Below are 23,076 nucleotides of genomic sequence, written 5' to 3' on the forward strand. Positions count from 1 at the left end.
CACCTACATACGGGATTTGTGAATAATACAAGATGCCTGATACTTGTGTATGCAGATCTACTGAACGAGTCCCTAGTTGTGGGTCCTGTGACCCTGCATTTAAACAAGTGTTTATATGATTCTTATGCCTACTGGAATTTAAGAGAACCACTTTCTTATAGAGTTTTCCATTATTTATTATGTGATCGCCTATATGTATGATGATAGATGTATTGTAATATATGTATTGTTCTTCCTCAGGGACATCCAATTACAAGCAACATGTGCTTATTTGCTTTATAGGATTAATGGTAAAGTGCAGCTTTGGGGGATTTTCTGCTGCTCAAGATTTAGCTGGAGAACATTTTGTATACATAGGAGTAAGGAAAATTTGCTGTTTTTATTGCATGTATTGTACAACATGTGTAAGATATTTCAGGGGTTTTCTATGTGGTAGTTTCAGATATTTAACTGATACCTCTTTTATAGTTGAAATTGACTGATTCTCAAATCCTTAAGGGCTTTCCCAGTGGCTCAGCGGTAAAGAACTCACCTGCAATGCAGGAGATGTGGTTCGATCCCTAGGTCAGGAAGATCCCCTGGAGAAGAAAATGATAACCCACTCCAGTATTCTTGCCTAGAGAATTCCATGGACAGAGAAGCCTAGCGGGCTGCAATGCTTGGGGTTGCAGAAGAGTCAGACACGACTTAGCGACTAAACAGCAACAAGTCTTCCAAGAGTATTGCCGCTAATGTGTGGATGATTCTAACAGGACACCCATCTACTTGTGAGGCAAATATGCAGAAGGCAGCTAGGAGTTTTACTAGCTGTGTGACATTGTGCAAGTTTTCATGACCTTTTAGAAAATAATGTTTAGGGGAAGTTGATGGTGTATTATGGAAACCATTTTATTACTTAAGTATTTCAGTAAGTCTTAGCATGATAGTGTGAGGGCGTTTTCCTTCCTCTTTGAAAACATGTATTTATTTGTGGCTGTGCTCCAGCTTTCTGTAGTTGACCGCGAGTAGGGGCTGCTCTCTAGTTTCAGTGCATGGGCTCTAGGGCACATGGGCTTCAGCAGTTGCTTTGCTCAGGCTCAGTAGTTGTGGTACACGGGATTAGTTGCTCCATGGCATGTGGGATCCAGACCGGGGGTTGAACCCATGTGCCCTGCATTGGCAGGTGGATTCTTAACCACTGGACCACCAGGGAAATCCAGGACTTTTTTTTCGTTGTGTATTAATATAGAGACAGCAAGGAGGATAGAAAAAGCCCTCTGTAAACTGAATTCCTCTTCTTTAGAAAACATACTTAAGAGGTGTTAGTCGCTCATTTGTGTTGTGACTCTGCAACCCTGTGGACTATAGCCCGACAGGCTCCTCTGTCCAGTGGATTCCCTGGTGGCTGAGATGCTAAAAATTTGCCTGAAATGAAGGAGACCCGGGTTTGATTCCTGGGTGGGGATGATCCCCTGGAGAAGGGAATGGCTACCTACTCCAGTATTCTTGCCTGGTGAATCCCATGGACAGGAGCCTGATGGACTACAGGGGAGTCGCAGAGTCAAACACAGCTGAGCGACTAATGCACTAAACATACTTGGAGACAGATAAAATGTACAGATCACAAAAACTGTGTAAGAGTGGATAGGTAGTGCATGAAAGAAGCCTGGAGAATAGTGAGCTATTTAGCCTGAGGAGGTTGGATAATCTGAGAAGTCTCAAGTGCAAAAGGTAATAACATCCTTTGTGTGTGGCAATGGCAGTAGATAAGGAGGTGAGCAGGCTGGAAGATAAAAGCCCTCTTGGACAAGGTCAGATTAAGAGAGATTGTAGGGCTGTATGTAGTAACTATTGCGCAAAGACACCATTATAGTAGGAAGTGATCTGTCTCCTTGAAAGTAGGGGAGAGAATGTTTTGCTTTTTGAAGTCAGCAAGAAAGAGATCATCATCAGCCTGTTAGGAATGTGGGCAAATGACATGAGCAGAGAGAGTATGGAAAAGACAGTAAGAATGGCTCTTAACCATAAGGAAATAAGAGAAGTACAAATTAAAACTAGAAGTATCAGGGACTTCCCTGGTGGTCCACTGGCTAAGACCCCATACCCCCAATGGGCTTGGGTTCAATCCCCTGGTCAGTGAACTGGATCCCACATGCCACAACTAAAGATGCCACAATGAAGATTGAAGATCCCACGTGCCACAAGTAAAACTTGGCACAGCCAGGTAAAAAAATTAAATACAGTTAAAAAGAACTACAAGTATTGTTTCTTAGCCAGACCTATTTGGTTCCTGATTTTTAATATTAACAGCAAAAGTTCAGATAATGATAAATGCCTGGATAATGACAAATACTACATTATCCAAGTCTTTTGGTTTACAAGTTTTGAATAGTAATGGATTTATTGAAAATGTATGTTGGATTTCTGAGTTTGTGTAGGGAGATTCACTTGAATAATGATTTTTCATTTTAGCAGATTGACAAAAATTTTAAAGTCTTGACAGTGCTGTTAGATGTACAGAAACATACCCAGACATAGGTTGGTTACTGGTGGAAATACAAATTGGTATAGCCTTTGTGTATGGAGACCAATTTTGATGTTATTTGTTAATATTACAGATGCATATGGCTTTTGGCCAAAATCGCCAATCATGTGCCAGTTGGTATGAAGGACAGCTTATGTTTTAGTTGACTACAATGACCAGAGCAACATGGAATTAAATATTGTTTAAGTTGTTAAAGAATAGTTTTGGTATTCTAGTGTAGATGTTGAAGAAATTAATTGGAAGAAAGCATTTGGGTGGTGAGGCGGGGGACAAGACAACACTGATGGACACAGAGTAAAAAATTTTTTTATTAAGATAGTCATTTACATAAAATCCAAGTCACTCTTTTTAGTGTATAGTTCTGTGAGTTTTAGCAAATGTATATAGTTGTATAACCATGATTACAGCAACATACATTGCATGTGTGCATGTTCAGTTGTATCCAACTCTTTTGCGACCCCATGGGCTGTAGCCTACCAGGCTCTTCTGTACATAAAATTTTCCAGGCAAGAATACTGGACTGTGTTGCCATTCCTTCTCCAGGGGATCTTCCCCACCCAGGGATCGAACTTCCCTCTTGCATTTCCTACACTGGCAGGCAGATTCTTTACCACTGTGCCACCTGGGAAGCAACAAATATTACAGTTCCACTATTTCTACCCCCAAATTCCTCCTGTATTCCTTGGTGGATATTGGTCTTTCTCCCCAGTCTAAGCCCCTCCACTGATCTATTTTTCATTCATAGATTTTTTTTTTTGCCTTTTCCAGATGGTCTTATAAATGGAATCATATCTAAGTAGCCTGTTGAGTTTGACTCCTTTGACTTAGCAGAATACATTTGCGTTTCAGCTGACTCAGTTATATCAGAAGTTTGTTCCTTTTTACTACTGAGTAGTATTCCATTTTGTGGATGTAAGCTAATTATCCATTCACCAGTTGAAGACATTTGGGTTGTTTTCTACCTTTGGGGGATTACAAATAAAGCTACCTAATTTTATAGTTTAAGGTTTTTACGTTTGAGACTAGGATTCATTTTGAGTCAATTTTTGTATATGTGCAAGTATGGATTAAGGAATTTTTTTGGCATATGGATATGCAGTCGTTCAGACAGTCTTTCTTTGTTGAAATGCCTTGGTACCTCTGTCAGAAACTGTGTGACCCTAGTGTGTGGCTCTATTTCAGGTCACTATTCTGTTGATCTATCATAATCACCATTTACAATGTCTTGATTACTGTAGCTTTATGGTAGGCCTTGATATAGTGTGAAGTGTGAGTCTTCCAAATTTGTTTTTTTTTTTTTTTTCTCAAAAATTGCTTTGGCTGTTCTGATTCTTTTACTTTTTCACCTAAGAATCAGTTTGTTGATTTTGGAGGCAGGGCGAGCTTTGCTAGGATTTTGATTAGACATTTTAAAGTGTTATTTTGGTATAATTAATACTAGATTCATTGGAAGTTGTGAAAATAGGAGAGAGGTCCCATGTATCCTTCCTTCATTTTCCACTGGTGAAACATCTTGCATAACTCCAGTACAATAGCAAGACTAAGAAATGGAAATTGGTACAATCCACAGTTTATTCAGATTTTACAAGTTATATGTGTGCTTTTTTGTAAAATTATTTTTGTGTGTTTATAATTCTATGCAATTTAACACACGTATTTGTTGTTCAGTTGTTCAGTCACTCAGCTGTGTCCGACTCTTGGTGCAACCCCATGGACTGCAGCATGCCAGGCTTCCCTGTCCTTCACCATCTTCCGGCTTCCCTGTCCTTCACCATCTCCTGGAGCTTGCTCAAACTCATATCCATTGAGTCGGTGATGCCATCCAACCATCTCATCCTCTTATCATCCCCTTCTCCTGCCTTCAACCTTTCAGGGTCAGCATCAGGGTCTTTTCCAATGAGTTGGCTCTTCACATCAGGTGGCCGAAGTATTGGAACTTCAGCTTCAGCATGAGTCCTTCCGGTGAATAATCAGGGTTGATTTCCTTTAGGATTGACTGGTTTGTGACCACCACCATCAAGATACAGATCTGTTCCATCATCACAAAGATCCCTCATACTGCTTACTTTCCTGCTCCCTCACCTCCTGATCCCTGTCAGCACTAATCTGTTCTCCATAACTTTGTCATTTTTGGAGACTGTTCCGTAAATGGAAATCATGCAATATATACTGTTGAAATTGACTCCCCCACCCCCCCCCCCGACTCAAAATACCCTTGAGATTCATCCAAGTTGTTATATCCCAACAGTTAATTCCTTTCTATTGCTGAGCCGTATTTCATGGTTTGAATATACCACAGTTTTTTTTAATAACTGTTAGTGAATGGATTAAGGATATTTGGGTTTGTGTTAGTTTGCTTGGGCTGCCATTACAAAGCACCACAAACTGCGTGGTTTAAACAACAAATTTATTGTTTCACAATTCTGGAGGCTAGAAATCCAAGATCAAAGTATCAGTCAAATTGGTTCCTCCTGGAGGCATTGAGAGAGAATACACGTCATACCTCTTCCTTAGCTTCTGGTGCTTTGCTGGAAATCTTTAGGTTTTCTTGGTTTATAGAAGCATCACTCGGATCTCCACCTTCATCTTTCTATGAGGTTTTCACTTTGTATGTTTGTCTTCAAGTTTCCCCTTTTATAAGAATACCAGTCATACTGGATTAGAGCTCATCCCGAGGACCTCTTTTTAAATTGATAACTTTTGTAGAGAATAAGTAAGGTCATATTTCAAGGGACTGGGGGTTAGGACTTGAAAATAGGAGTTTGGGGAGGACACAATTCAACCTATAACAGAGTTATTTTCAATTTTTAGCTATTACAAATAAAGCTGTACATGTTTATTCATGTACATTTGTGTACATGTTTTTGGTGGATGTAGATTTTCATTTCTTGGGATAAATGCTCACAAGTTTGCTGATTTTTATGGGAAATGCGTGTATGGTTTTAATTAATTTTTTTATCGATACAGTTTACATGTAACATTGAGTAAGTTTAAGGTATATAGTGTGCCAATTTGATACATTTATATTGCAAATATGATTACCACAGTAGCTTTAGCTAACACTTCAATTCTGTCACGTAATTATCATTTCTTTTTTTGTGGCGAACTATTTGGTTTTTAGAAGAAACTGCCAAACTCCTTACCAGAGTAAAGAGGTAGCTGAGACTAGCTTGCATTGTTCAACCAAGTACTTCAAATTTTTTTAAAGCTAATATTTCTTTGTTTTGCCATAAAGATACAAGCTTTAGTTCCTTTTTACTGTACAAAAAATTGTCAAAATACAGTATTCTAAGTATCAGTTGTCAGTGTTTTCTGTTTTTTTGTTTTTTTTTCAGTTCTGTCTTAATTTATAAAACTACATTTTGAAAGCTATCATTAGTTAGGCTGTATAGTATGCTTGTTCAGTAGAAAGGAGTTCTCAAGTGATTGGTAAAATCTTATGAATATTTGATATAAGAGAAACTTGCTTGATAAAAGGATTTAAATAAATTTTTTATTGTGATTTAAAAAAACATAAAATTTACCATCTTAACCATTTTTAGTTGGACAGTTTAGCAGTGTAAAGTAAATTGACATTACTATGAAACTAGTCTCCAGACCTTTTTCATCTTGCAATTCTGAAACTCTAGGCTGCAGTCCATGGGGTCGTGAAGAGTTGGACACGACTGAGTGACTTCCCTTTCACTTTTCACTTTCATGCATTGGAGAAGGAAATGGCAACCCACTCCAGTGTTCTTGCCTGGAGAATCCCAGGGACGGGGGAGCCTGGTGGGCTGCCTGTCTGTGGGGTTGCACAGAGTCGGACACGGCTGAAGCGATGCAGAGCAGCAGCAGCAGCAGCAGCAGCATACGCATTAAACAAAACCTCCCTCCTCCCTGCCCCCTCCAAAGAAAAACCTAGTAACCACCATTCTACTTTCTGTTTCTGTGAATTTGATACTTTAGGCCCCTCATGTAAGTAGGATGGTACATATTTGTCTTTTTGTGACTAACTGGCTTTTTTTATTTACAATAATGTCTTGAAGGTTCATCTACATTGTAGCATGTGACAGGACTTCCTTTTTTGTTAAGGATGAATAATATTCCATTGTATGTGTATGCCATATTTGTTTATTTATTCAGTTGTTGATGGACCTGTGGGATGCTTCCACTTCTTGGCTGTTGTGAATTTCCTGCTGTGAATATGGATGTGCAAATATCTTTTGACAACCCAGCTTTCAAATATTTGGTATATACATGCTTGGAAGTAAGAGATTTGCTGAAGTATATGGCCGTTCTATTTAAAAAATTTTTGAGGTACCTCTGTTTTCCATTGTAGTTGCACAATTTTATAATCCTACCAACAGTGCACAAGTGTTCACTTTTTTCCACATCGTTACAGGCACTTATTATGTCTTTTTTTTTTTATTCCAGCCATCCCAGAACATATGAAGTGGTATTTCATTGTAGTTTTGATTTGGTTTCAATTCATATCCTTTGTCCGTTTTTAAAATTTGTGTTACTTGATTTTTTTTTTGTTGAGTTCCAGAAATTCTTTGTATATTCTGGGTATTGACCTCTTATCAGATATGATTTGCAAATATTTTCTCTCATTCTGTAGGTTACCATTTTACTCTGTTGATTGTGTCCTTTTATGTGTAAATGTCTTTTTGATGTAGTCTCATTTGTCTGTGCTTTTGGTGTCATATTTAAGAAATCATTGCCAAGTCCAGTGTTACGAAGCTTTTCCTCTGTTTTATTCTGGTAGTTTTATAGTTTCAGGTCTTACATTTAGATCTTTAATCCATTTTGAATTAATTTTTGTATATGGTGTGAGATATGAATGATCCAACTTCATCCTTTTGCGTGTGGATATCCAGTTTTCTTTTTTTTTTTAATTAATTAATTTATTTTTTAATTTTAAAATCTTTAATTCTTACATGCGTTCCCAAACATGACCCCCCCTCCCACCTCCCTCCCCACAACATCTCTCTGGGTCATCCCCATGCACCAGCCCCAAGCATGCTGCACCCTACGGATATCCAGTTTTCACAGCACCATTTTATGAAGTGAAACCCCATGGAATGGTCATGGCACCCTTGTCAAAAATCATTTGAGTGTATATTCAAGGGTTTATTTCTGGCCTCTTGCATCTATTTCATTCGTCTATATAGCTGTCTTTATGCCAATATTTCTACCTTTGTGATATGTTTTGAAGTCAGGAAGTGTGTTTCCTCCAGGGTTGTTTTCTTTTTCCCTAAACTCTTTTTGATTTTTGGAGTGCCTTGAATTTTTCTATTTCTACCCAAAAAGACTTGAGATTTTGATAGGGATTGTTTGAATCTGTATATTGTTTTGGGTAGTATCGGCATCTTAATATTGTCTTCTAATCACTAAACATAGAGTGTCTTTCCATTTTCTTCTGTGACTTAAAGCTTTAGTTTCATTCAGCAATATTTTATAAATTTCAGTGTTTAAGTCCCCCACGTCATTGGTAGGTTTGTGCCTATAAGTCTTCATTTTGGTGCTATTAGAATAGTTGTCCTTTTTGGATTGTTCATTTTTGGTGTATAGGACAACTGACTTGTGTGTGTTGGCTTTATGTCCTGAAATTTTGCTGAATTTGTTTATTCTAACAGTTTTTTTGGTGGTGGGATGAAATCTTTAGAATTTTCTACATGTGAGACTATTTCATCCATGAACAGATAATTTTGCTTCTTTCCTTCTAATATGGATGGGTTATATTTCTTTTTCTTGCCTAATTGGTTTGGATTGGACTTCCAGTACCATGTTGAATAGAAGTGGAGAGAGAGGCCATCATTGCCTTGTTCCTGATCTTATAGGGAAAGCTTTCAGTCTTTTACCATTAGGTATGATACTAGCTGCAGGCTTTCCATAAGTATTCTTGATTATATTATTTTGAGGTTATTGTTATTGTTGTTTAGTTGCTAAGTTGTCTCTGACTCTTGTGATGCCATGAACTGTAGCCCACTGGGCTCCTCTGTCCATGGGATTATGTTGAGGTACCTTTCTTCATTGTCTAGTTTGTTGAGTGTTTTTATCATGAAAAGATGTTGAATCTTATCAAATACGTTCTCTATATCAGTTGAGATGATCATGAGGGGTTTTTGCTGTTCATTCTGTTACTATGGTACACTACAGTGATTGATTTTCATGTGCTGAACCAGGCTTGCATTCTGGGAATAAATCCTACTGTGGTCATGGTGTCTGTTACTTTTGGCTTGTTAGTATTTTCTTGATTTTTGTGTTGGTGTTCATCAGGGGTATTGGTCTGCCATTTTTTGTAGCATCTTTATTTGGCTTAGATTTAATTTTTAAAAAGTAGTTTGCGTGTTTTAATCTTCATTTAGGAAAGCTTAAGTTTAGAAGTAATTAAAATAATTTTGGAGTACAATATATGTGTGACTCTCCCATCATTGTCATTGTGTAGAATTAGCAACCTTTTAGATTTGAAATGGAAAGTACCAATACTATGTTTATAAACTTTAGTGTGAAAACATTTGATTTCTGAACTTTAATATGAATATAATTCAAGCCTGTGAATTATACGCTGTGGATATTAGTAGGGAAGGTTAGTGGTTTATATCAAGTGGATGCTAATGTTAGATATTTTAATAAGGTGTTACCTAATGAGAAGTGTTCAGTTCAGTCGCTCAATCGTGTCCAACTCTTTGTGACCCCATGAATCACAGCTTGCCAGGCCTCCCTGTCCATCACCAACTCCCGGAGTTCACTCAGACTCACATCCATCAAGTCAGTGATGCCATCCAGCCATCTCTTCCTCTGTCGTCCCCTTCTCTCCTGCCCCCAATCCCTCCCAGCATCAGAGTCTTTTCCAGTGAGTCAACTCTCGCATGAGGTGGCCAAAGTACTGGAGTTTCAGCCCGCAGGAATGATTTCCTTCAGAATGGACTGGTTGGATCTCCTTGCAGTCCAAGGGACTCTCAAGAGTCTTCTCCAACACCACAGTTCAAAAGCATCAATTCTTCAGTGCTCAGCTTTCTTCACAGTCAACTCTCATATCCATACATGACCACAGGAAAAACCATAGCCTTGACTAGATGGACCTTTGTTGGCAAAGTAATGTCTCTGCTTTTGAATATGCTATCTAGGTTGGTCATAACTTTCCTTCCAAGGAGTAAGTCTTTTAATTTCATGGCTGCAGTCACCATCTGCAGTGATTTTGGAGCCCCCCAAAATAAAGTCTGACACTGTTTCCACTGTTTCCCCATCTATCTGCCATGAAGTGATGGGACCAGATGCCATGATCTTAGTTTTCTGAATGTTGAGCTTTAAGCCAACTTTTTCACTCTCCTCTTTCATTTCATCAAGAAGCTCTTTAGTTTATCTTCGCTTTCTGCCATAAGGGTGGTGTCATCTGCATATCTGAGGTTATTGATATTTCTCCCTGCAGTCTTGATTCCAGCTTGTGCTTCTTCCAGCCCAGCATTTCTCATGATGTACTCTGCATAGAAGTTAAATAAGCAGGGTGACAGTATACAGCCTTGACGTACTCCTTTTCCTATTTGGAACCAGTCTGTTGTTCATGTCCAGTTCTAACTGTTGCTTCCTGACCTGCATACAGATTTCTCAAGAGGCAGGTCAGGTGGTCTGGTATTCCCATCTCTCCCATCTCTTTCAGAATCCTCCACAGTTTATTGTGATCTACACAGTCAAAGGCTTTGGCATAGTCAATAAAGCAGAAATAGATGTTTTTCTGGAACTCTCTTGCTTTTTCGGTGATCCAGCTGATGTTGGCCATTTACTCTCTGGTTCCTCTGCCTTTTCTAAAACCAGCTTGAACATCTGGAAGTTCACGGTTCACGTACTGCTGAATCCTGGCTTGCAGATTTCAAAAATGAGAAATGTAAGGGACAAGAAATATTAAATATGTAGTATATATATAATGTTTGTGATCATAATAAAATAAACCAAAAATACTGTGCTTGGTGGTGGTGGTGGTGGTTTAGTCACTAAGTCGTGTCCAACTCTTGCAACCCCATGGACTATAGCACTCTAGGCTCTGTCCATGGGATTCTCCAGGCAAGAATACTGGAGTTGGTTGCCACTTCCTTCTCCAGGGGATCTTCCTGACCCAGGAATCGAACCCAGGTCTCCTGAATTGCAGGCAGACACTTTACCGACTGAGCTGAAGCCTCTTCCCTTGTAGCTTGGTAGTAGTAACTGTAATTCTAAATTTTAAGATTATATTTCCCACTGTTCTCTATAAATTGATTTATTTTACACTGTATGCTTTATTAACTGAACTGTATCTAAGTTGTATCTCCATTTCATGTGGATTATTAATAAATACTCAAGATTTCATTTAGATATGTTTTAGTGCCTTGAATAAATGTGAAAGTTCTTGATGTAACTAGAGAGCATATGAAATAAAAATGTGAATTTCCCTCAAAATCTGGGTGGGATTATCTTGTCGTCATTACTTTGTTTTGACATCTGCTATTGCTTGAAATACGTCAGTGAGCCAGTAGTGCCCACCATGAAGTGGGTTTGATGGTAATACTACATGGTATTTATATCATGCTGTATGCCATTTACAAGTGTTAACACATGAAATTAGCTGGTTGTTGTAAATTTGATTTTCAGATCTAGACATTCATTTATACCAGCTAATTTTATCTCACCTCTGAAATGTTGAAAGCCACTCCACCCTCTAGTAATTGCTGCTGTTTACTCACGATGACTTAACATAGAGAAAGTTACGTCAGTGGGGCACGTATTTTAAATTAGTGCAGAAAGCGATAAATCCTGGTATTAATATTCAAGTATAAGTGCAATGAAGAGTGAACATTGACAATACTTTAAAAAGTGATTCATGGTCTAGCAGTTGACCTTACAGACTGAGGTATGATTTTTAAGGTGACAGTATTTGATAAAACAAATATATACCTGTTTTGATATCTATTTTGTGATAGGGCCAGATACTGTCTAGTCAAATGCATCTAGTTAGGCAAATTGGGGAATTAGCAGTCTTGGAGTTAGAAAGCTGATATGTGTCAACTATATCAGGTATGATATGGTATCCGGTGTCTAGCAGCAGTCATTGCAAGTATGGAGACAGATGAGAGGAGGACAGTATCGTGGCATTTAGATTAGGGCAAGCAGAGAGAGACACACAGACTTTTTTAGGTTGGTTCAGGGCAGGATTCCAGTTCCTGGGATGAAGCTGGTAGATACAGGAAGAACAAGGCAGAGTATTGATCCTTGGATGACTCAGTCTCAGGGTACGACTGAGTACAGAGTGATAGAGTAGTGGGTCTGCAGGAATAAGGTAGAAGCCTTTTCTCATCCCCCTCCCCTCCCCCCTACCATGGTAGCACTCATTTATTGTGAAGTTAACCATGGTGTGCTGAATTTCTACAGAAATCAGAACTGATGGTCAAGAACTGGGGCAAGCTGAATAGATTGGGCCAGGTGATCCTAATTGTGGTTAGGATTTGAGTCACATTTGCAAAGTATTGGGGAATGTGGGTAGACAAGGAAATAAGATTGCTGAGCATCTACTATCATACATTTAAAAATAGGAGGGGAACAGGTGGATGTTTCCAGTTCTGTCTGGCTTAGTTTCTGGCAGTGTATAGTGATGCCAGATCTGTGTAGACTGTGCCCCAGCTTGCTTCTTCACCTCTTCCTGAAAGTAAAAGTTGTTCTTGAAGTTTTGTGGTGTTAGATGTGTTCACTTTGTCCACTTAGTTATTTTAGAAAGCTTTTTTTTTTTTTTTTTTTTACTTTTGGTCTTCCTTTCCTTCTATATATTACTTTGTAAGTTCATAAGGGGAGATATGTGACCTTTCCTTAGTTAGGAAATGTAGACAGGATTATTAATTCTCTTATGTATTTTGATTTCTTTTAGTCATACCTTCTCCAGATTACCTATTCCTGCTCTGGAACAGGTGCTATCATTAGAAATTCTTTACGACTCCTAAATATATTTGCAAATGATAATATGTGGTAGGTGTAATACGAGTATGCTATCAAGAAACATTTAGGTGTTGCTGGTCTGAGTATACATGATCATTGCTTGATTGTCATTCTTTTCACTCTGAAGTTTACTCAGAAAGCTATTAGTAGAAATTGTGGCCCTGACGGTAAAGAATCCCCCTACAGTGCAGGAGATGAAGGTTCAATTGCTGAGTCGGGAAGATCCTCTGGAGAAGAGAATGGCTACCTACTGAAGTATTCTTGCATGGAAATTCCTTGGACAGAGGAGCCTGGCGGGCTACAGTCCATGGGGCCACAAAGAGTCGGATACAGCTGAGCATGCACACATTTATATGCAGGGAGATAAACAGAGGGAAGAAAAACATCTTTTTGAGCAAGGAGAAATCTTTTTTAAAGGTTATTAATCATCAAAGGGGCAATAGTAGATTTTGTCTTTGAAGGTAGGTATTTATGTCTAATTTAATTTTTTGGTGAGCTTTTCATTTCTTGCCCTATGTATTCAGTGTTGCCATGTATCATTTGACATGAGGAATGATAGTGATTTTCCTGTTTTGATTAAATATACTACTCCAGGAACTAGTCTCCAGCCCTTCACAATCTCATTCTAAAAGACAGACTTCTTTCTGCTATCTCCCAAGAAAAGTAGATAAACCAATAAAAGGAACATACCTTTGGGTTTTGTCTGGAATTCATATAAAAGTTTCTGTTCTCTGCTAATCTTGAATAGGTGAACATAATAAAGATAATTTTATTATAGAAGTCAGGATTTCTTATAGATGCTTAACTTTATAACATTATATACCCGAAATATGAATAAATCAGGTTTTAGCAACAGAGATAGTTTTGTAGTTCCTCAGATAGTTCAGATATTAAGAGAAGACATTGAGAAATAAATTTCCACCCTCATAGTTTACTTTTTTCTTACTAACAATAACATCATAATTAAAAATTTTAAATTATCCACATTGTCACCACTCTGATATATCAACTGTTTTCCTTTGTGTTATTTTTTGGTTAATATTGTATCCTAATACAAGACTTTTAAGTTGTCAAAGTTGCTGCACAGTCTTAAGTAGTTTCAGTATATAAATATTAATTACATTTATGGTTGGACATTTACCCTATTTTTAAGTGTTTGTATTATAATGATGGTGGCATTTCATAAGGGTATATACATTTCCAAGATGTGATCCTTATAGATAGAAGAATGTAATAACCCTTTTGGGAGAGTGTTAGTTAAGGTGGTAATGTGTGGTATATGTGCTGAATTTGCTAGCTTTTAGCAGTTATTTCTGCATTTTCAGGGAGAGAATTAACACACCAGCTACTTTCAGTGCTCCCTCCACTCCCCATTAACATGTGGATTCTGAGGGACCTTGTTAGTGAAGACTTTGCTTTGTAGCTTTAATTTTCTGTCTTGAGACCCCTTGGGATTGAATTAAAGGAACTTTGAAAAACAATCATTCTTTTATATAAAGAAATCAGAATTACTTTAAGGTTTTTAAACAATATCAAAGAAAAGCAGATTTTTTGTGTGTATTTTTTTTTTACTTTTTCAGCAATGGGTGGGTAGTTTTAATCATTTAAGTCATTATTTGGAGTTAAGGATGCAAGCATACTTATGTATTTAATATATATTTGTATCTATGAGCTAGAGTAGTAGTTATCCAACAGGTTTTCAGAAGTGGAAGAAGAAGAAAGTTTTTGTTATTGAATTAATTAACCTAAACACATATTTAATATTGATTACTTGAAAAGTATAATGATCAAATTTCAGCTTTTAGATCTGTTTATATTAAAAGCAGTACTGCTGAGAGCATTTACTTGAGTTTAATGTATAGAATAAAAAAATATATATAATCACCCATTATTTTTTCACCTAGTAATTATATATGAATATACTCAATAAATCTTTAATGGCAGTGTATTATGCGCTTGAGGCTAAGGAAGTGGTTTTACTTTAAAGTATATTATTCAACCTATCAACAAATGTGTTTGCTTAGGTTTCAGTAAGAAGCAGCAAAATCTAGTTGTTATTGGTTGTATTTTTTTCCCAAAAGGAAAATAGTGATTGAGAGTTAAAGCAAATTTCATTTCTATGCTTTATCCTCCAAAGCTGTTAGAATGTTAACTCTCTTATAGTAGTTACAGAGAATTGGTACAAATACTAAAAATCTCAAGAGTTTTTCTTTGACATTAGGTGAGAGCTCCACCTTGTGATCTTTGAGCATATTTCTTAAAAATTAATAACCTACATACAGTAGGCCTGAAATGTTGTGGTGAGTTTGACTATTAAACTTACACTTTTATTTGAGCTTTATATATTCTTAAAATTTCTGGATTCCCAATTTAAAGGTCAAATGGCATTAAGTACATTTAAAGACTGTGAATTTTTTAATGAAAATCTTTGAGGGAGGCAAATTATACTTATATATAGCTATACACGTTTAAAATAAAAAGGGAAAAATTCTAAGTTCTTCCTGCAGATAAAGTTTATATTCTTGAAAGAAAAGTAAAAGCTCAGGATACATGGAATTTAATATTATGTTGAATAGTAAGTGGCAGTAGGTGCTTTCTCTTATTGTTACAGGTAGTTCCATAAGGGCAAGGGTCACTGATCCCCTGTTCATCACTGTACACCTAGTGATTACCACTACATTTGACACATGGTAGATACTTTTACTTGGATGGATGGATTTTTTTAATATTTAGAAACTTTAAAAAGCAGGTGTTTCACTGGGATAGAGAGTTGGCTAGTATAATAGTTTTTTCTAAACCTATTAGACCATGGGAAAATGCTTCTTTTTAAAATACAGATACATTGTCTGGGAGATTTACATCTTTATAAATTCTGTTTTTCTTTTGTGTTTGCTTTGCTTTCTAATTACCAAATATGTGTTAGTATCACCCTACTTTGAGCAAAATAATTTGACCTGGCAAGACTTCTTATACACTAGGAATTAATTTTGTGTTATTTAGAGGAATATAGTATATCATACAATACCTGTTTTATTTAGTGAAGTGAAAGTGTTAGACGCTAAGTCGTGGTCTGACTCTTTGTGATCCCATGTTCTGTAGCCTGCCAAGGCGCCTCTGTCCATGGGATTTCCCAGGCCAGAATACTGGAGTGGGTAGCCATTCCCTTCTTGAGGGGATCTTCCTGACCCAGGGATTGAACCTGGGTCTCCTGTATTGCAGGCAGATTCTTTGCCATCTGAGCCACCAAGGAAGCCTGTTTTATTTAGTGCTGTCTGCTTTTCAGAGCTGGTTCATTCTTTATGTCCTTTGAGAGCATACATTTATGAACTGTCTTTAAAGTCTGCTTAAAAACTGTGTATTAATATTTAGGGAATGCACGGAGTTTGGTTTTATAAAGCGTTCAAATGAAGGGGTGGGGGCAGGTAGGGAAACAGACACAGCAAGTCTTGATTTCCATTTTGCCATCTAGATGATGTGTTGATTAGAACTGATTAACTATACCTCTCCAACTCACTAAATAAAAATCAAAATAGTTTTCTTTTTTAAAAATAGTTTTCTTTCTAAAATAAGTTGGGGGCTTCCCTGGTGGCTCAGTCAGTGGTAAAGAATCCACCTACCAATGCAGGAGACATGGGTTCGATCCTTGGTCTGGGAAGATCTCATATGACACAGAGCCACTAAGCCCATCTGCCACAATCACTGAGCCTGCTCTCTAGAGCCCACATGCTGCAAATACTGAAATCCACGTACCTAGAGCCTGTACTCTATAACAAGAGAAGCTACTGCAATGAGAAGCTCGTGCACTGCAACTAGAGAGTAGCTCCTGCTTGCTGCAACTAGAGAAGAAAGCCATGCATCAATGAAGACCAGCACAGCTCAAAATAAATAAAAAATAAGTTGGGATTTTTAGGAGGCTGAAGTGTATCCTACATGTGATGACAGGTCTCAACTTTGATATACTACTTATATAGTTCCTTAGATTACAATAAAAATAAAACCAGATTAAAAATTAGTAGTCTTGAAGGGTAACAATCCTGGGATCAGTATTTGCAGCATGATTTAGTGTGAGAAGACCATTCTACCAGTCATACCTAATAAAGATTTTACAGTATGAGTATTCTTTAGAGAAAAAGAAAACTCAAAGTGGTGCTACAGACAACCCTTGATTAGTGCCTGTTTTGTGTATTATTGATCCTTGTTTCTCCTCTTCATTATTCTGCTGTACATAGTAGCTTAATTAGAGTAAGCAAGGAAATGCAGTGTTTTGAATGTTGGACTATCAATTACATATTAGTAGCCATTCACTGTCATGCATTGGAGAAGGAAATGGCAACCTGCTCCAGTGTTCTTGCCTGGAGAACCCGAGGGACGGGGGAGCCTGGTGGGCTGCCGTCTGTGGGGTCGCACAGAGTCGGACACGACTGAAACGACACAGCAGCAGCAGCAGCCATTTATGATGTGTTTTAGAGATTTAAAATTAATGGAAAAATTGATCATTTCAATTTAGAAGATCATTCATGAGAAGAACTTCTCATCACTATGTGGTATTTGAATATTTATTTATTAATTTGATGTGTTTAGTCTTTAGGTGGCCACCAAGTATAAGATTCACTTGGAAATAAAAGCATAAAGTTTTAAAACAAAGTTATACATAAGATTAAGAGCTTCAGACCCAGTCTATTTTCTCTTTTATAGGCTTTTCATTTGCTTTTTTAGATCACTCTTTTACTGAGAATTTGCATCTTCCTATGGCCAGGCTTAGTTTGGTCACAAATGCATTCATCTGTTGTTCGTATGACATTACTGGTATTTAAATTGACTATAAGTTCCTTGAAGGAATATATCAATCTAGGCTAACATTTTTTTTCCGTTTTCTTGTTAAATGCAGGTGGTAATACCATAAAGTAGTTAGTTATTAAAAAACAGGCTTTGGATCTCTATTCTTTTTTTCTGTGATAGAAGAATCTGTTTTTAAAATGTTTCAAAATTATATCTTAGATTTAAAAAATTAGCTCCTTTTAACTATACATCATAAGCAAAAGCTAGAGAATTTTTAGGCATTTTGTATTACGATTTAAACTTGTCATAAAAATTTTACAATGAGTAAAAGTCACATTGTGTTTCCAGTTAGGGTATCTGTCTTTTTTAAGCCATATTAGAGAATTATAACAAATTTTAAAAAATGATTGTAATAGAAGCTTCTTTCTTTGTATTTGTTGTTACTATTGTGGGGCTACAACAGTTGCAGCAAATCCATATCTAGAAAAAGCAGTCAAATGCAAAGGATAGAAATCCTTACTAACTAAAACACTTTAGCAGACACTTGGAAATTTAGTTTTTGGGTAGATACCCTTCCCAACATTTTTGGTGTGTTTATAATATGGCATTTCTTCTCCCCCACCCCCCCCCCGTCCTTTTTAAAGGAATTGTCTGCCTTAGAAGAAAGAAACAAACCATCATTTTACCCACATAAATATATGACTACATTTCTGACATTGGGGCGTTACAGAAGATGATAAAGAAATGATAGCAGCTCCAGAAATACCAACTGATTTTAATCTACTTCAGTAAGTATATTATGATAATTTCTAAATACTTGTTTTTTCCACAAAATGGGAACTGTATTAACTTCAGTTAAAATTACTTCTGCTTGAGAAGATACAGTGTTTCAGTATAAGATAGCATGCATACTTTGAAATAGTTTATACCAATGCTTACTGGATTCTGTAATAGTAATTCCATGGCTTTTTTTGTAGTGTGCTTATTTTGTAATTTAGATACTGGAGAATTTATTATTTTTGCTGTTCAGTTCTTCGAGTCCATACTTGGTTTTACAATAACAACTGTTTTGAAGGGAGTGTCATGAAATTCTTAAAATGTTACATGTTCTCATTAGTAAGGAATATATACCATGCAATAGTATTTAGGATGTAATGTCAGATTGTCAGATTTCTGTTTAAAATCAAGTGACAGACTGAAACAGATGTAGGAGGTTAAGACATGCTCTCCTTTTTTTCCCCAGAAACAAATTACATGCTCATTGGTTCATAAAGTGATTTCAACATAGGTATTTTCTTTACTCTTGTCTTAAAAGCTACCTATATGCCTTCTTCAACTTTTATTCTCATTACTCTTTAGTGTTTTCATGTAGGAAAGAATTTGAGCTACTATTTGCAGTAGTGATTTTCATTCTAAGCTCCAGTTTCATGAGGTGCCTAAGTGAAGAGTGAACCTTTAAACTGCTCGTGGACCCTATTAACTTTACACACACATATACCACACTGTGTTTGTTATTAGAATCTTTAAAAGACTTGATTTTAAAACAGATCCTCATTGCTAAAAATTTTGAAAACGACAGATATCCTCGTACATATTGGTGTCTGGTGTCTGCTTTGGATATTTTATAGATTTTCGTTTAAAAAGTAATTTTATCATTTTCAGGCTATTGAGTCTACTAGGTTATTTATTACCAGTATTTCAGAGCATGTTTTTTAATATGATTTTAGTCCCAGTTTGTATTGACTCTTAGTTTCTTGAGGAAAGCTTCTTGTTTTTCTTTTAGTTTCTTTGAGGGAGGATATGGGATAATCTTTAAAAAATTAATTTTTGGCTTGACTATTATAATATTATCTTATGAAGTTTCTTGAATGCATTAATACAGTAGAGATAATTTTAAAAGTTTTTGTTATAGAGTACTGACTATTAGAATATCTCGAGTAATTAGGACCTGAAATAGGATAATCAGTTCAGTTCAGTTGCTCAGTCGTGTCTGACTCTGCATGCCCATAGACTGTGGCACACCAGGCTTCCCTGTCCGTTACCAACTCCCGGGGCTTGCTCAAACTCATGTACATCGATTTGGTGATGCCATCCAACCATCTCATCCTCTGTCGTCCCCTTCTCCTCCTGCCTTCGATCTTGCCCAGCATCAGGGTCTTTTCCAATGAATGAGTCAGTTTTTCGCATCAGGTGGAAATAGGATAATAGATAAGAGGAAATTGCTGTTGTGGAGGTAAACTAGGCAGCATTTGATTCGGTATGTGAGGTTGGGGCAGGGTAAAGAGAAAGGAGTGGAAGATTCATTCCTGTGACAGATGACTGAAGTTTCAGGCCACTAAAAGGTTAACCCAGTATACTCTGTGAACATATTAGCATATTGTAATTTCACCTAGTTTAGATTTTTGTTGTTGTTTTGATCTTAAAAACAAAGGGAAGCGATAGAGAAAGACAGACTCAGAAGAATATTTTTTCTCTGGTTTGGGATTTTTTAGACTGTCACCCTAATTACTCCAGTTTTCTTCAGAAGGTTTTCCAGTTAGTAATAAACCTGTAGTGGCTCATTCTTTCAGTTGGGATAGCCTGGAGATGAGAATTAATGTAATTGAGCCATTGATTACTCTTTGGTCATTGGAATATTGGCAAAGACTAGTGATTGCTGACTTGGAGCATTTGCTGAGCTTTCTAAGGGAGCTAGTGTCTCACAGATATCTTGGGGAAGAAAAAAGTATCACTTACATGCCAGGATGTTTAAAAACATTTTCGATTTTTTTTTTTTTTTGCAAAGCCATTTAGGCATGTGGGAAGATTATTGATGACAGCAGTCTTAAGATGTAAGAGGTGTGAGTTTCGGGGTTAATATTAGGTAGTCATTCAGGTTTTGGTGCATTAACTATGGGAAATGGTGTTTATTACAGGCTATTTTCCTTGCAGCATTGTAAGACATAGTTAGGATTGCCAGTATCTTCAATACATTGCTTACATAACTTGGTAGGTAAGTGCTATAAATAGTAATTTTTTACCCGGCTAGCATCTTAGCCATTATTTTATATTTATAAAAAGTATTCCTAACTCACAGCCTCTGGACAACTGGTTATTATAGCAATAAAAATGGAAATAGAAGAAGTTTAATTAAAGAAGACTAGCAGAGCCTAGTGGGCTGCTGTCTGTGGGGTCGCACAGAGTCGGACATGACTGTTGTTGCAGCAGAGCAACAACTTTAGAAATTGGAGAAGGCAATGGCACTCCACTCCAGTACTCTTGGCTGGAATATCCCATGGATGGAAGAGCCTGGTAGGCTGCAGTCCATGGGGTCGTGAAAAGTCAGACATGACTGAGCGACTTCACTTTCACGCATTGGAGAAGGAAATGGCAACCCACTCCAATGTTCTTGCCTGGAGAATCCCAGGTTCGGGGGAGCCTGATGGGCTGCTGTCTGTGGGGTCTCACAGAGGCGGACACGACTGAAGCGACTTAGCAGCAGGAGCTTTAGAAATATAGCCTTTCACTTGGATTCTATTTATTTTAAAAACAAAACTGATAATAGTTTTCCCATTGAAAATGGTACAACTTTTATCTTTTATGTGTTTTTCAATTCTAAAAGCCTTTATGAGTGACCCAAATACCAAGTATGCCTTGCTTTAAGCATTTAAGGGTGGGTATGTTACTGCTATTTAGATAGATGGACCCGGTTTTATATATATAGGAAGCATCACTCATGTATATTTAAATTTATTTACTTCCATTATCCCTTGGGCTTCCCTCGTAGCTAAGTCGGTAAAGAGTCTGCCTGCAATGCAGAAGACCTGGGTTCCATCCCTGGGTCAGGAAGATCCCCTGGAAAAGGAAGTGGCAACCCACTCCAGTATTCTTGCCTGGAAACTCCCATGGACGGAGGAGCCTGGCAGACTACAGTAGTCTATGGGGTCGCAAGAGTCGAACACGACTGAGCTAAGCACATACGCACACTTCCATTACGCCCTAGAAAATATGGATAATACATAGCACCCCTTCTACTCCAAAATGAGGGGCAAAATGAGAACTATAAATTGGTGTCTTAGAGATTAAAGAGACTTGAGAGAGTTCCTTCTTTCCTGCATAAATATTATTTGTAAATGTGAAGATTGATAGGTTGTCAGTTGTTCAGGGTCACACAGTTTCCTAGTACTGTATTAACTAGAAACAGTTCTCTTGACTAGCTCACTACCTTTTTACTTTATAAAAGATTTTGATCAGTTAGCATACTTCCATACTCCGTTGCCAATGATTTAGTTTGTAAAAACGTTTCTGTATAGTCTTTCAGAAATACATGTTATACTTAGATTTATAAATAGTTTGGGATGATGTAGAAAAGGTCATAAGAACCTTAATATTGCTAAAATTACCTAATAAAGGTTATCTCATACCTAGTGCTAAAATATAGTTTTACCTGAGCACCGTGATCTCTGAATCAAAAAATGAAACCAGCCATTCTAATAGAACAGCACAGTTCTTAAAGTTAGAAGTTTGAGAGCCCCTGTTTTCATTTTTATACTCTGGTTAAAAGTTAACAAGAGAAATGTTTAGACATTTATGTTTTAGATTAATGTTTTTGTGTTATATAATTTTTTTTTGTTTTTCTTTTAAATTTTACTTTATTTTACTTTACAATACTGTATTGGTTTTGCCATACATCAACATGAATCCGCCACGGGTGTACATGAGTTCCCAATCCTGAACCCCCCCTTCCCACCTCCCTCCCCATACCATCTCTCTGGGTCATCCCAGTGCAACAGCCCCAAACATCCTGTATCCTGCATCGAACCTAGACTGGCGATTTGTTTCTTACATGACATTATACATGTTTCAATGCCATTCTCCCAAATCATCCCACCCTCTCCCTCTCCCACAGAGTCCAAAAGTCTGTTCTGTACATCTCTTGAGACCATGTTTTTGTGTTATATAATTTTATATGTTTGGTAATATGCTATGATATGATACTTTGGAAAAGCATCTTAATTACATTTAATACTAATGTAGTTTTATAATGAGTTAACATGTCCTTTCTTTTAGAAAATATGGCAAAATTTAGAAACTCCATTTACATTTCTAAGACAGCTTTTAAATAATTGCTTATCTTTTTGTCATAGGGAGTCAGAAACACACTTTTCTTCTGACACAGATTTTGAAGACATTGAAGGAAAAAACCAAAAGCAAGGCAAAGGAAAAGTATGTACAGAATATATGTGCAGAATATGTGTACAGAATATGTGTCTTTATTTTATAGGTTCTTAAGATCATAATTACACATATGAATATATATATGCATATATATAGTATTTTTAGTTACATCTCAGATGTTTTTTTCTTTAAAAAATGCTTTTTCCACTGATAAGTATGGTAAACCTTTGAACACATGTGGTTTCTTTGACTTCTAGACCAAATACCTTTTGATTCTCTACTTCTACTACTATAAAGTTAGAATTAATAAGTCATTATTTCCAGTAGTTTATTTTATAAAGCATTGTATGCTGAAGCAAAATGTGATATTCTGTTGGTTTTATTTTTATTGACATGAGTAGTCCAGTATAAAGCAAACTGGTCAACTTCTCTAAAGCACCCTAAAAATGTAACCTATGAGGTTTACTATTGACAGTGACTGTTTATGAATAATGTCAAGGATAAAAACGAACAAAGTGAAGTTCTGAGTCAATACAATGCAAGTTTAGAGTTTGAGTGGATAGCCTGAGAGATGTGGATAACTTAGTGAATGGTTAAATTATTTTGGAAAGTACCTTTGACTCTGTGCATGTGTAAATACGTTGTGCAAAAGATGACTCTTTTTGTTCAGCATT

The 23,076-nt window shown here is 36.9% G+C and overlaps 1 protein-coding gene across 6 annotated transcripts in view; it reads left to right on the forward strand.

Moving 5' to 3' along the window:
* The window catches only part of STAG2 (STAG2 cohesin complex component), a 129,667-nt gene that overhangs the window by 30,550 nt on the left and 76,041 nt on the right, over nt 1–23,076 (forward strand). For 5 of the 6 annotated variants that reach the window (XM_070290787.1, XM_070290791.1, XM_070290788.1 and 2 more), the window contains exons 2-3: nt 17,890–18,033; nt 22,372–22,450. In XM_070290787.1, the coding sequence (XP_070146888.1) occupies nt 17,990–18,033; nt 22,372–22,450 (123 nt within the window). In that variant the 5' untranslated portion in view covers nt 17,890–17,989. Of the gene's footprint in view, nt 1–10,319; nt 10,392–17,889; nt 18,034–22,371; nt 22,451–23,076 lie in introns of those variants that run through there. The other variant, XM_070290790.1, reaches the window with a different exon arrangement.

Source organism: Ovis canadensis, chromosome X, assembly GCF_042477335.2.
Source record: "Ovis canadensis isolate MfBH-ARS-UI-01 breed Bighorn chromosome X, ARS-UI_OviCan_v2, whole genome shotgun sequence".
NCBI lineage: Eukaryota > Metazoa > Chordata > Mammalia > Artiodactyla > Bovidae > Ovis > Ovis canadensis.